We start from the raw sequence: 15,566 nt of genomic DNA on the forward strand, positions 1-15,566 counted from the left end.
AGGCTCAACTAAGTATTAATGTAATATCTCTGTTGGGGTGCCTAAATTTATGCACCTGTCTAATTTTGTTATGATGCATTGTGCATATTTTCTGTTAATCCAACAAACGTAATGTCACTGCTGAAATACTACTGTTTCCATAAGGCATGTCGTATATTAAAAGGAAGTTTCTACTTTGAAAGCTCAGCCAATGATAAGCAAAAATCCAAAGAATTAAGAGGGGTTCCCAAACCTTTTCATATGACTGTATGTTTTTTTTTCACACCTACTCTCACTTTCTCTCCTTTCACCTGCCGTGGCTTTGCTCCCTCCTTTCCCCTCCTCTACATATCACCTACTATTTCCTTTAACTTTGCACACCTGATAAAAGCTATCCTGCCAAATGCTTGTGTTTTTAACTTTCTTTCCTTTGCAGTGTGAAAATTACCTTTAACCTTTTCTTTTTGTTTGCTGTATATGCACAATGTATATTCACACTCTGATTCATTTTCTGGTAGGAGGAGCAATTCAATCCAAGGCCAGAATACACAGAGTCCTTACTGATATTAATTGTTTGAGAATGGTCATCTTAAAACATGTCTAACAAAGCAAATAAAATTTCTCTGTGAAACATTTTAGTGCTCCTAGTTGTATTATGAGAGACTCAAATTTCAAACATAACTTGATGGCTATCTTATTTAAAACATAAATGTTTGCTGCACTTATTCAGTGTTATAAAAGTTGGACAAAGTCTTCGGTTTATTATTCCAGATTTCTCACAGTGATTATTTTTAAATATATTATCATATTAGAGTTATATAGGAATACTTAATGGAAATAATATTATGAACCTTAATGTTGTAGAATACCTCATTTCTTTTACTTGTCACTCTTATAGTTCTTTTCAATACTTTCATTGCAGCTGGCACCTTTAAAAAACAACACATTATAGAGGTGAATGTGAGTAATAAACTTGAGTACTGAAACTTTTTCTTCTCAGCAATTAGGATTTCCCATTCGGCAGTAGCAGATTGTTCGAAGGAGACGGCAATGGCAATATGCACATGGATGGCAGCATTCCATTCCGGGATTTCTACAGGTACCCCATAGTGGCATGCATTTGGCAGATGGTGCTGGTCTTGGTTTCCTGTTGTGGCTGCTTCTGCTTGGCTTCACCTGTTGGAAAAGTGTAAGCAGATGCATGAAGCTTACATTCAAGGTCCCTCAAGTTCAAGTGATATCTTAGTCTATTTATGTACTGTACTCCTCTTCCTTTATTACTCATTCAAGGATACAGGATAGGAAGTATCTCTTAGAAGTTAAGTACAGGTAAAATTCCATTTCAACGAATATCTTTACTATGAAATTTTCATTACAATAAAGTATTTTTATGGTCCCGAAAGTTTCCCCATTTGACAAGAGTCCATAGAAATCTCGTTACTACAAAATACATTCAGCAAATACTTTCATTACAATGAAGTGCCCAAAAGACCTTGAAATGCTTGAATGAATCATCCACAGAGCAGTTAGTTCTGTGGTCGCAGCTCAGTTGTGCACAACGATCCCCAAACAGAAACATTGTAAATTTTTTTTCTTTCTTCAAACTTTGCTCATACTGTTTTTTTGCAGTTTTTGTTTTCGGTGGTTTTCAGTGATACCTTTTGCTTATTGCTCATCAACATTTGAAAAACATTCTTTAGAATTTAACTCATTGTCACCCTCCTATAGAAATGGCAGACACGAAAAAATGACAACAGTTAATATTAAGAAAAAAAAATCTTTACATTTTTGAGGCTCTCGATTCTGGCAAAAAGAAAAAAGACATTGCCAGTGAATTTGGAATTTCGCCATCGACATTGTCAAATTTCTTAAAAGACTGAGCAAAAAAAGAAGAAAAATCTCGGGTTGAAAACGTATGTGAACTGCTGCATTTGAAGACGTTGAAAAAGCCATTTTTATGTGGTTCAGTGATGCTCGTTCAAGAAACATTCCTATTAAGTCATTCAAGAAAATGTGAGGTTTCTAAACTCTCTTGGGACCTCCCCCAACTGGACAACATGCCGAAGAGTGTCCCGAAGTGAGATCGCCGCATCTGTGGAAGACTGTTTATCTGTTGCCAGGGCAACAGCAGGCTCACAGCTCTGCTGCGTCTCTCCGCCAAAGCAAACAGAAAAGATCTCGATGGGCAATGCAAGGAACATTGTAAATGCAGGGAACAGGATTATTTGGCCACTAACATAGTCACAATCCTGCCTGACTGCTGTGTCTGTGTATAGGAGAGTGGCAGATCCCTCTACAATAAATAACCTCGCTGTTCCTGTTTCAAGCTGAATAAAGCTGGTTTTGCTAAAGTACTTAGACTCAACCTCGTGTTTTGGGGTGTAAGACTGGGACTTGTAGCGCGACCACAATCTTTTAGTATTTGCTTCTGGGACGTTTTGCTGCACCGCTGTGAGCCTGTTGCTGTCCTGCCCCAGTAACGGACAATCTTACACAGACGTGGCAATTACTCTTCGGGACGCACTTCAGCGTGTCGTCCCGTTTGGGGGGTTGGGTCCCAAAAGAGTTCAGAAACCTCACAATATGAAAAAGAAGAAAAGGATGATTCGGCTTCTGATTGATAACTGTACTACCCACAACATGCTTCTGCATTTAGATAATGTTCGCATTGAATTCCTCCCACCCAATTGCACAACAGTGCTTCAGCCATTGGATTTGGGCATTATTCACACCCTGAAAGTGTATTATCCCAAGGAAATGCTGAAAACGACTCTCGTCAGCATAATTTATAGTCAGGAGGAGATTAAAATTAACGTGAAAGAAGCTATTGAAATGATTGCAAACGCCTGGACACAAGTTAAAGAAAGCACTATAGTGACAAAAACAGAACCTCATTACTACGAAATTTTCATTACAACGAAAAATTTTTTAGATTCTCTGGCAGTTCGTTGTAACAGAATTTTACCTGTAGTTGCATTGAAAACCACCAAGTCAATCAATTCCCATAATTAAATGACAGAATGACTCTTAAGTGAACCATTCAACGTACCCATCCTTCATCTATAATAATAAAAGGCAAAGCCCTCAATGACTCACTCACTCACTCACTCATCACTAATTCTCCAACTTCCCGTGTAGGTAGAAGGCTGAAATTTGGCAGGCTCATTCCTTACAGCTTACTTACAAAAGTTGGGCAGAAGTATTTCATTTCGAAATTCTACGCGTAATGGTCATAACTGGAACCTATTTTTTCGTCCATATACTATAATAGACTTCTGCTCGATGCCCGTGGGAGGCGGAGTTACGCCTCTCACTTAATTTAGTGTCTGCCCATATAAGGCCGTCCGTCAGCGGCAATCCAATAGAAACACTGCCGCTAAATATTCACGGGTGAAGGACTGTGCTTATGCAGAGGAAGATGAGATGGTCAGGGTGGTGTTTGGCACAAACTCGCCGAAACTGCGAGAGAAACTTTTAATTGCCGAGTCTTAGCTAACATTAAATACAGCCGTGGACATCGCACAAGATGGCACCAGCACAGCTGAAACCCGATGCATGTACACCGAGCGGCTCACATGAAATGACGCAGTGCACAGACAAAAAGCAACAGTTCCAAAGAGTGCTGAACAAAAACCGAATTACACAATTGAGAAGGCAGCAAAAAAAATATGAAGCGTGTGATACATACAAGCATATTCATAAGTGCAGTTACTGTGGAAGCAAAGCACATGGTGGAAAAAGTCAATGTCCTGCTAAAGGAAAACAGTGTAAAAAAAAAACGTGCATGCAGTGTGTCACGTCTCAGATAAAGAAGAAGACGAGCTGTTTATTGATGCAGTAAGAAACGAATCGATGAATGAAACCTGTTATCTTTACGATTGACAAACACGAAATGTAACTTGAACACATCCTACAAATACGAACCTGATTGAAAGAAATAATGATAATCAAACCCTTGATGACAGCAACACTCATAACACAAAACGATTACTGTATATTGACAATCATGTTACGTTATTTTTAAAATGTTCCCTTTTCTTTTTCATAACTTCTTTAACACACTACTTCTCCTGCTGCCTTGGTATATATATATATATGTATATATATACCCCGATCTACATACTCTGAAATAGACAAACCACACGCCGTGGCGCAATGGTAGAGACTTCGCCTCTAGTGCCGACGTCCGCGGTTCGATTTCTGACAGGGGGTGCACTGAGTATGTACGCGCGCTTCCCGATTCATTTTACCCTCGCATCCCCTTGGTTTGAGACGTATGAAAAAATATGCGGTTAATGCAGAAAGAGAGATCACCAATTGAAGCTTTATGAATGATGGATACAAAGCGTGTTCCTAAGACTGATCGGAGGCAAATTTCATTTCAAAAGACTACCCGATGGAAGCCTTGATAAAAGTGTGGTTTTGTGCAAACTGTCCAAATACGAACCTGATTGAAAGAAATTATAATCAAATCCTTGATGACAGCAACACTCATAACGGTCACAAAACTATTACATTCACAATCATGTTACGTTATTTTTAAAATGTTTCCTTTTCTTAGCACAAGCACAGCTGAGAAGCTTCAATGCATGTACTGCATAACGCATTAAAAAAAATAATGCATTTAATCACACTTTCAATTCAAAGCAAAGGGGAACTTTTGTCAATGCATGATTTCCTGGTACACCGATTACATTGATGCACACATCAGAGCTACAAAAATGTTAGAGTCGGAATAAAGCGCGTTCCTACGACTGATCGGAGGAAAATTTCATTTCAAAAGACTACGCGACGGAAGCCTTGATAAAAGCATGGTTTTGTGCACACTGAAAAGCAAGCAAAATTAGATGCATTACAGAAAGCGGACTTTGTGGCTCTTACTGGGGATCATTGGACTTCCGTGACCGTTAGTATTTCTAATTACATCTAATTACAAAATGTTAAATGATCACACTGTTTTAGCCTAATGTACAAAATAATTTTGGCTAAGGTTACTCAGAGTTTAAAGATGAAGCTGGTCAAATTACATTTTATGTTTCTGCCTTATTTTTTTTAAGAAAAACTGCACTTTATGTTGAAATTTTTGTTATTATTATTTAAAGACAATACCATTATGAAAATGTACTTAAAGTACTTAAAATACCACTTTATTTTTAAGTCTGCCCAATTTTAGCCAGGGATTTTTATTTCTGTTTTGAATTGAAATGCAGTTTAAAAGCATTTTTTTTTTCAGAAATTAAAAGAGCTTGAGTTTACAATATTCATGTCCATGTCTATTATTTGATTCTGTAAGCCCACTAAAACCCTTTTAAATTAAAAAAAAAACATTTGCGATTTGGGGCAAATTTTCATGTGTGATTACATACGATTAATCAAGATTAATTATTACACAGCCTGTAATTAATTAGATTCATTTTTTTAATCGAGTCCCACCCATAATATATATATGTAGATTTATATATATATGTGTATATACAGTATATATGTAGATATGTATATGTATATATATATGTGTGTGTGTGTATATATGTGTGTATATATATATCTGTATATATATATGTATGTATATGTATATATATATATGTGTGTATATATATGTGTGTGTGTGTGTGTGTGTGTGTGTGTGTGTGTGTGTATATATATAACTGCTTAAAAAAATTAAAGGAACACTTTGAAAACACATCAGATCTCAATGGGAAAAAGAAATCCTCCTGGATATCTATACTGATATAGACTGGGTAATGTGTTAGGAACGAAAGGATGTCACATCGTTTGATGGAAATGAAAATGATCAACCTACAGAGCCCTGAATTCAAAGACGCCCCAAAAATCAGAGTGAAAAAATTATGTGGCAGGCTAGTCCATTTTGCCAAAATTTAATTCATCCATCCATCCATCCATCTCCGCTTATCCGAGGTCGGGTCACGGGGGCAGCAGCTTAAGCAGAGAGGCCCAGACTTCCCTCTCCCGGCCACTTCTTCCAGCTCTTCGGGAGAATCCCAAAGGCGTTCCCAGGCCAGCCGGAGACATAGTCCCTCCAGCGTGTCCTGGGTCTTCCCCGGGCCTCCTCCCGGTTGGGCGTGCCGGAACACCTCACCAGGGAGGCGTCCAGGAGGCATCCTGATCAGATGCCGAGCCACCTCATCTGACTCCTCTCGATGCGGAGGAGCAGCGGCTCTACTCTGAGCCCCTCCCGGATGACTGAGCTTCTCACCCTATCTTTAAGGGAAAGCCCAGACACCCTGCGGAGGAAACTCATTTCAGCCGCTTGTATTCGCGATCTCGTTCTTTCGGTCACTACCCATAGCTCATGACCATAGGTGAGGGTAGGAGCGTAGATCGACTGGTAAATTGAGAGCTTTGCCTTACGGCTCAGCTCCTTTTTCACCACGACAGACCGATGCAGAGCCGCATCACTGCGGATGCCGCACCGATCCGCCTGTCGATCTCACGCCCATTCTTCCCTCACTCGTGAACAAGACCCGAGATACTTGAACTCCTCCACTTGGGGCAGGATCTCTCCCCAACCCTGAGAGGGCACTCCACCCTTTTCGGCTGAGGACCATGCTCTCGGATTTGGAGGTGCTGATTCTCATCCCAGCCGCTTCACACTCAGCTGCGAACCGATCCAGAGAGCTGAAGATCACGGCCTGATGAAGCAAACAGGACAACATCATCTGCAAAAGCAGTGACCCAATCCTGAGTCCACCAAACGGACCCCTTCAACACCCTGGCTGCGCCTAGAAATTCTGTCCATAAAAGTTATGAACAGAATCGGTGACAAAGGGCAGCCCTGGCGGAGTCCAACTCTCACTGGAAGCGGGCTCGACTTACTGCGGCAATGCGGACCAAGCTCTGACACGGTTGTACAGAGACCGAACAGCTCTTATCAGGGGTCCGGTACCCCATACTCCCGAGCACCCCCACAGGATTCCCGAGGGACACGGTCGAATGCCTTTTCCAAGTCCACAAAACACATGTAGACCGGTCGGGCAAACTCCCATGCACCCTCCAGGACTCTGCTAAGGGTGAAGAGCTGGTCCACTGTTCGCGACCAGGGAAAACCACACTGTTCCTCCTGAATCCGAGGTTGACTATCCGACGGACCCTCCTCTCCAGAACCCCAATAGACTTTTCCAGGGAGGCTGAGGAGTGTGATCCCTCTATAGTTGGAACACACCCTCCGGTCCCCTTTTAAAGAGGGGACCACCACCCCGTCTGCCAATCCAGAGGCACTGTCCCGATGTCCATGCGATGTTGCAGAGGCGTGTCAACCAAGACAGTCCTACAACATCCAGAGCCTTAAGGAACTCGGCGTATCTCATCCACCCGGGGCCCTGCCACCAAGGAGTTTTTGACCACCTCGGTGACTTCAGTCCCAGAGATGGGAGAGCCCACCTCAGAGTCCCCAGGCTCTGCTTCCTCGTGGAAGGCATGTTAGTGGGATTGAGGAGGTCTTGAAGTACTCCTCCCACCGACCCTAGCGTCGAAGTCGAGGTCAGCAGCGCACCATCCCCACCATATATGGTGTTGACACTGCACTGCTTCCCCCTCCTGAGACGCCGGACGGTGGACCAGAATCTCCTCGAAGCCGTCCAAAAGTCGTTCTCCATGGCCTCTCCAAACTCCTCCCATGCCCGAGTTTTGCCTCAGCAACAACGAAGCCGTTCGCTTGGCCTGCGGTACCTATCAGCTGCCTCCAGAGACCCACAGGACAAAAAGTCCTATAGGACTCCTTCTTCAGCTTTGGCATCCCTCACCGGTGTCCACCAGCGGGTTGGGGATTGCCGCCACGACAGGCACCGACCACCTTGCGGCCACAGCTCCGGTCAGCCGCCTCAACAATAGAGGCACGGAACATGGCCCATTCGACTCAATGTCCCCACCTCCCTCGGGGCGTGGTTGAAGTTCTGCGGAGGTGGGAGTTGAAGCTACTTCTGACAGGGGACTCTGCCAGCCGTTCCCAGCAGACCCTCACAACACGTTTGGGCCTACCAGGTCTGACCGGCATCTTCCCCCACCATCGAAGCCAACTCACCACCAGGTGGTGATCAGTTGACAGCTCCGCCCCTCTCTTCACCCGAGTGTCCAAGACATATGGCCGCAAGTCCGCCGACACATCCACAAAGTCGATCATCGACCTGAGGCCTAGGGTGTCCTGGTGCCAAGTGCACATATGAACACCCTTATGCTTGAACATGGTGTTCGTTATGGACAATCCGTGACGAGCACAGAAGTCCAATAACAAAACACCGCTCGGGTTCAGATCGGGGGGGCCATTCCTCCCAATCACGCCCTTCCAGGTCTCACTGTCATTGCCCACGTGAGCATTGAAGTCTCCCAGCAAAACGAGGGAATCACCAGAAAGTATGCCCTCTAGCAACCCCTCCAGAGACTCCAAAAAGGGTGGATACTCCAAACTGCTGTTGGCATACGCACAAACAACAGTCAGGACCCTTCCCCACCCGGCGGAGGGAGGCCACCCTCTCGTCCACGGGGTAAACCCCAATGCACAGGCTCCAGTGGGGGCAATAAGTATGCCCACACCTGCTCGGCCTCTCACGGGGCAACTCCAGAGTGGTAGAGAGTCCAGCCCCTCTCAAGGAGATTGGTTCCAGAGTCCAAGCTGTGCGCCGAGGTGAGTCCGACTATATCTAGCGGAACCTCTCGACCTCGCGCACTAGCTCAGGCTCCTTCCCTTCAGAGAGGTGACATTCCACGTCCCAAGAGCCAGTTTCTGTAGCCGAGGATCAGACCGCCAAGGTCCCGCCGCCACCACCCAACTCACACTGCACCCAACCTCCTTGGCCCCTCCCATAGGTGGTGAGCCCATGGGGAGGAGGACCCACGTTACCTCTTCGGGCTGTGCCCGGCCGAGCCCCATGGGTGTAGGGTGCAATTTAATTGCAGCAACTCAAAATTGTACGCAGCACTTTGTATGGCCCCTGTGTTCTTGTATACTGTACATGCCTGACAACATCGGTGCATGCTTCTAATGAGATGACAGATGGTGTTGTGGGGGATCTCCTCCCAGATCTGGACCAGGGCGTCACTGAGCTCCTGGACAGTCTGAGTTGCAACCTGGTGGCATGGATGGACCAAAACATAATGTCCCAGAGGTGTTCTATTGGATTTAGGTCAGGAAAGTGTGGTGGCCAGTCAATGGTATCAATTCCTTCATCCTCCAGGAACTGCCTGCATACTCTCACCACATGAGGCCAGGAATTGTCGTGCACCAGGAGCCACTGTACCAGCATAGGGTCTGACAATGGGTCCAAGGATTTCATCCTGATACCTAATGGCAGCCAAGGTGCCTTTGTCAAGCCTGTAGCGGTCTGTGTGACCCTCCATGGATATGCCTCCCCAGACAATCATTAACCCACCACCAAACTGCTCATGCTGAATGATGTTACAGGCAGCATAATGTTCTCCATGGCTTCTGCAGACCCTTTCACTTCAGTGGCCTGCTGGAGGTCATTTTGTAGGGCTCTGGCAGTGCTCATCCTGTTCCTCCTTGCCCAAAGGAGCAGATACTGGTCCTGCTAATGGGTTATGGACCTTCTATGGCCCTCTCCAGCTCTCCTAGAGTAACTGCTTGTCTCCTAGAATCTCCTCCATGCCCTTGAGACTGTGGAGGGAGACACAGCAAACCTTCTGGCAATGACACGTATTGATGTGCCATCCTGGAGAAGTTGGACTACCTGTGCAACCTCTGTAGGGTCCAGGTATCGCCTCATGCTGCCAGTAGTGACACTGACTGTAGCCAAATGCAAAACTAGTGAAGAAACAGTCAGAAAAGATGAGGAGGGAAAATGTCAGTGGCCTCCACCTGTTAAACCATTCCTGTTTTGGGGGTCATCTCATTGTTGCCCCTCTAGTGCATCTCTTGTTAATTTCATTAACACCACAGCAGCTGAAACTGATTAACAAACCCCTCTGCTACTTAACTGACCAGATTAATATCCCATAAGTTTCATTGACTTTATGCTATACTTTGATTAAAAAGTGTTCCTTTAATTCTTTTGAGCAGTATATATATATACTAGCAAAATACCCACGCTTCGCAGCGGTGAAATACCCGTGGATTAAATAAAACCTACACAATAACTATAAAAATCGTAATAAATGAACAATGACACAGCAGAGAACCAGTGAATTAAATAAAAAGGTTGCTTCGTTGTTGAAGCAAGGAAAAAGGACTTTCTTATATGTCGTTCGTTTTAAAACAGTGCAGAAGCTGTGAGAAAGCTGCTTCCTTGGCGAAGCTCGTAAACGAAAGAAGACACCGCAGTGAATACAGAAAAGAACCCGTGGATTAAATAAAACCTACACAACAACTATAAAAATCGTAATAAATGAACAATGAAACAGCGGAGAACCCGTGAATTAAATAAAAGGCTGCCGTTGGCGAAGCAAGGAAAAGGACTTTCTTATATATCGTTCGTTTATAAAACAGTGCAGAAGCTGTGAGAAAGCTGCTTCCTTCGCAAAGTAAGGAAACGACTGAAGCTGAAGCGCTGCATTATGGGATCTGTAGTTTGTGTTACCAGCGCTTCATATCTCCGGGCCATTAATAACAATAATACAGTATATAAAATGATCTCGCGGGCCGGATATAATTACATGCCGGGCCGGATGTGGCCTGCGGGCCTTGAGTTTGACACATATGGACTAAATAGAACTTGAAAAGATATATTTTTTCGTACATCGAGCCCGCGTGCTATTGTGGTATTGCCTGCATGCCTCAATAAGTCATCCTCCCCTCGCTCTTACTTTTTTACCGTTCATCTAATGAATACACTGAGTATGGCTTTACCAAAACAATCATTGATGGCGAATAAAGTATCCATTATTGAGTATGTAGATCGGGTATATATATACATATATATATATACCCGTATCGCAGCGGAGCGTAGTGTGTTAAAGAAGCTATGAAAAGAAAAGGAACATTTTAAAAATAGCGTAACATGACTGTCAATATACAGTATTTGTTTTGTGAGTTTTACTGAGTGTTGCTGTCATCAATGATTTGATTATCATTATTTCTTTCAATCAGGCTCGTATTTGTAGGATGTGTTGTGTTCAAGTTACATTCCGTGTTTGTCAATCGTTGTAAAGATGACAGGTTTCATTCATCGATTTGTTTCTTACTGCATCAATAAACAGCTCGTCTTCTTCTTTATCTGAGACCCGACACACTGCAATGCACGGGTTTTTTTTTAGTGGGACATTGACTTTTTCCACCGTGTGCTTTGTTTCCACAGTAGCTGCATTTATGAATATGCTTGTATGTATCAGACGCTTCATATTTTTGCTGCCTTTTAAATTGTGTAATTCGTTTTGTTCAGCACTCTTTGGAACTGTTGCTTTTGTCTGTGCACTCGTCAGTTAGCGTGAGCGCTCGGTGTACATGCATCGAAGTTTCCCAGCTGTGCTGGTGCCATGTCGTGCTATATCCATAGCTGTATCTAATGTTACCGAAGTCCCGGCACTTAAAACTTTCTCTCGCAGTTTGGCTGAGTTTGTGCCAAACACCACCCTGACCATCTCATCTTCCTCTGCATAAGCACAGTCCTTCACCCGTGAATATTTACCCGTGGCAGTTTGCTATTGGATTGCCGCTGACGGATGGCCTTATATGGGCAGGCACTAAATTACAAACGCCAGCGGCAGCCTGTCTATGAATTTAATTTAAAGTTTAGGTTTACATCGTGCTTTGTTTCCGAAGTAGCAGAACTCATGAATATGGTTGTATATGTCACTTTCTTCGCTTCTTATTGTTTCGCTGCCTTCTCAATTATATAATGCATGTTTTCTTCAGCGCTTTTTGGAGGTCTTCCTGGTTTTCTATGTACTGCGTGATTACGTGAGAGGCATGATGATGTCACACGAAATTCCGCCCAGCGTTCAAGCTCATCTCCATTACAGTAAATAGAAAAACAGCTTCCAGTTATGACCATTACGCGTAGAATTTTGAAATGAAACCTGCCCAACTTTTGTAAGGAAGCTGTAAGGAATGAACCTGCCAAATTTCAGCCTTCCACCCACATGGGAAGTTAGAGAATTAGTGATGAGTGAGTGAGTGAGTGAGTCAGTGAGTGAGTGAGGGCTTTGCCTTTTATTAGTATACATATATATATATATATATATATATATGCCAGCAACACTCATGACAATGACAACACAATTACATTGTCAATCATGTTACGTTATTATTAAAATGTTTCCTTTTCTTTTTCATTACTTCTTTCTTTTACTTCACACAGCAATCAAGATTAATTTATTTACCCTTTAAATGATCCAATGGGTGTAATACAGAAAATGATAAAGCTATTTGAATTTACATTGATAAATTCACATATTTTTCAACCAGAAAAAAACGTTTAATATCCTGAGCTCTGCCCCATCCATTTTGAAGCACATTGGCGTGCAGAGAAAATATTTAAAACATTTCTACAAACTCTTTCATTTTCTTATCGTTGTATTTAAAATTGATCTTTTCTCCTTAAAATGCTATATTCCGTGTTTTTCTATGACTTGCCATGTCCTCACAGACAATGCCATAATGGCCACTTTATAGATTCCAGGCTGACCTGAGGAATGTGGCTAGGAGATCACACAATGGCTAAGATCACCTTTGAATCACAAGTCAGGCATTTATCCAGTCAACAAAATAGAAGTTTAGCTTTTAAATGAACGTACACTAATTTTTGCACACCATCGCGGTTACTAGCACTTGTATTTTGTGTATCTGCAGAGACGGTTTGCCCCTTAATCTATCCTCATATCAAAATGACACGAAGATTGATATATCCAGTTAGATTTTTGAAATTACCAGCCTATCTTCTTTCAAAGAAGCCCCCACATGTTAACCTATCATGTTTTAAACCACAAATTCATTGCAGTTACAGTAAGCAAGGCTGACATTGGTGGCATTTGCTGTTTGGCTTGCTAATGTCTGTAGACTTCTTTTTATTGCAGAGATTGCTTGACAGGCCAGTTTTTTTTGTCTATGGCAGCATGTGCTTATTGTCCATTCAGCAACATGTTTTTATATCAAAAAAATGGCCAGGCCTTTCTCCAAAAAAATAATTTGAACCTTCCGTCTGTCAGGTTTTGAAGGAGTCCTCACATGTTACTGTGGGAGAATCGATCACAAGAAATTGAAATGCAAAACTTCCTAAGAAGTTGCCTCAAACTACAGCTGTTATTGTCAAAAGAAACTGATGGTTTTCTTTGGGTATGCCAAAGAACTGTCCACAAGTTACACATCATTGCAAGTCAGGGACACCATACTTTTATGTACAGCTGTGATGAAATACTTACAGGCACACACACACAGGCAAACCCCAAGGTTTTAACACTCTGTCAGACAGCCTGTATAAGTCTATGCGGAAGTCTGTCCAAACTGTGACTCATTACCTTGTGTCTGCTGAGGTTACTAACGTTCAAGCAGAAAAGCAAACTGCTGCAATGGATTTTGTTGCTTTTAGTTTTACTTACAGTCAGAAAAAGTAACAAATATTTCTGTTGTTCAAAAATGCTTTTATACTTTTTATAGTGTAGATTTAACGTGTATCGCACTTGTGTACTTTCATGGCTCTGGTAGGCTAAGCAGTTACATCCTGAGTCAATAGGAGGCACTGTTTTTAACTGCTTCTCTATTTAGGGGTCAACCTAAGAAGATGACTGATCTCGCTTCTCCTCCAGACCCGGAAGTCCTACTCCTGTATAAAATGGTCGAGTGCCAAAAGACCCTGTTCATTTTGAAATGAAAGTGGCAGAACTGATGCTCAGTAGCTGCCTGTTTGAATCATGGCTGAGGCCATCAACCTTTTTTAAATGTTTTTAACATTTTATTTATTAAAATCAAACAACATTCCATACAAGCAAGTCAAATTTTACAAAACAAGGTTCAAGTCCAGTCAACCCCCACCCATGAGAAAGAGAGACAGGCCAACACAGTGAAACTTTAATAGTAGAAAAGATACGTAAGTAAATAAAAAAAGGGGAAGAGAATCTGCTTCTTCAATTTAAATGCTTATTCTAAAATGTTATTGATTAGATTCTGCCAGGTTTTAAAAAACGTTTTGTTCAGATCCTCTAAGTAAGTATTTAATTTTTTTTCCAATTTCAAGTAGTATATAATATCAGTTACCCACTTACTGAAAAGAGGTGAGTTAGGATTCTTTAGTTGAGCAAGACAAGTCTACGTGCCAAAAGTGTAGTAAAGGCAGTTACAGTTTGTTTGTCCTTCTCCACTTGAAGTCCCTCTGTGAGCCCAACAAACACAGCTGTTAGTGGATTAGGAGGGATTGTGACACCAAGGCTGTCTGATAGGCATTTAAAGACTTTGGTCCAGAATGATGTTAATTTAAGCAAATCAATTTTTTTACAGACGGATACATCCTCAGAAGTCTCTGCAGGAACACTCTGGGAAACCCTGAAGGCCTTCTTAAGAGGACAGATTATTTCATATCTTTCTCACAGAAATAAACTGGAAACCAAGAAGGTATCAGAGCTAATAACGAAATTACTAGAATAGATCAAGAACATGCCAGGTGTCCAAGTGATGTGCTTCATAGGAAAAGGTAGGCTCTGCATTCAGAGCTCAACCTCTTAACAACTAAAGAAACTGAACAACTCATACTTAAATCAACACATCATTATTATGAACATGGAGAGAAAGCTAATAAGATCTTAGCTCAACAAATCCACAAGCAAGACGTTGTTCGCAATGCAATCCCAGCAATCACCAAACAAACGGAGACAAAATTATTGACCATAAAAATATAATGCACACATTTACTACTATAAATACTTGTATTCTACTGAGTTTAAAGAAGACAAGACAGAATCTAATACATTTCTGGACGCTTTACAGATAACACAACTGGATACTTTCAGTGCAGAGGAACTGGATAAATCTCTGGCACTATCAGAATTACTAGATGCTATAAACTCACATCAGAGTGGGAAAGCAGCAGGCTCGGATGGTTACCCTGACGAATTTTATAAGAAACTAGCAAAATACCCGCACTTCGCAGTGGAGAAGTAGTGTGTTAAAGAAGTTATGAAAAAGAAAAGGAAACATTTTAAAAATAATGTAACATGATTGTCAATGTAATTGTTTTGTGACTGTTATGAGTGTTGCTGTCATCAAGGATTTGATTATCATTATTTCTTTCAATCAGGTTCGTATTTGGAGGATGTGTTGTGTTCAAGTACGTGTTTGTCAACCGTTGTAAAGATAACAGGTTTCATTCATCAAAGTGTTCACTACCCAAATCGGTACTCGTGAATCTAAAATGTTTAACAGGCATTCCCGGTATTAAGTTGTGGATTTGCCTGCGAATATTTAGCGGCAGCTTGTCTATGAACTTAATTTAAACTTAAGCTTTACACCTTGCTTTCCTATTGATGGGTCTACAAAGGCTGGTTCAGATTCAGAGGGTTGTTCCTTTTTTATTGCATCAATAAACAGTTCGTCTTCCTCTTTACCTGAGACATCACACACTGCATGTACGGGTTTACCTTTCCCAGTCCTGCAAACTTTAGCGAAGTGGTTCAATTTACCACATTTTTAC

General features: G+C 42.2%; 1 protein-coding gene across 1 annotated transcript in view; it reads right to left on the reverse strand.

Moving 5' to 3' along the window:
- Positions 1 to 212: 212 nt before the first annotated feature.
- The window catches only part of asip1 (agouti signaling protein 1), a 106,583-nt gene continuing 91,229 nt past the window's right edge, over positions 213 to 15,566 (reverse strand). Inside the window, exon 4 of the mRNA XM_039735998.1 lies at positions 213 to 1,155. Within this exon, the coding sequence (XP_039591932.1) occupies positions 976 to 1,155 (180 nt within the window). The 3' untranslated portion in view covers positions 213 to 975. The remainder of the gene's footprint in view (positions 1,156 to 15,566) is intronic.

This window comes from Polypterus senegalus, chromosome 14 (assembly GCF_016835505.1).
Source record: "Polypterus senegalus isolate Bchr_013 chromosome 14, ASM1683550v1, whole genome shotgun sequence".
Classification (NCBI taxonomy): Eukaryota; Metazoa; Chordata; class Cladistia; order Polypteriformes; family Polypteridae; genus Polypterus; species Polypterus senegalus.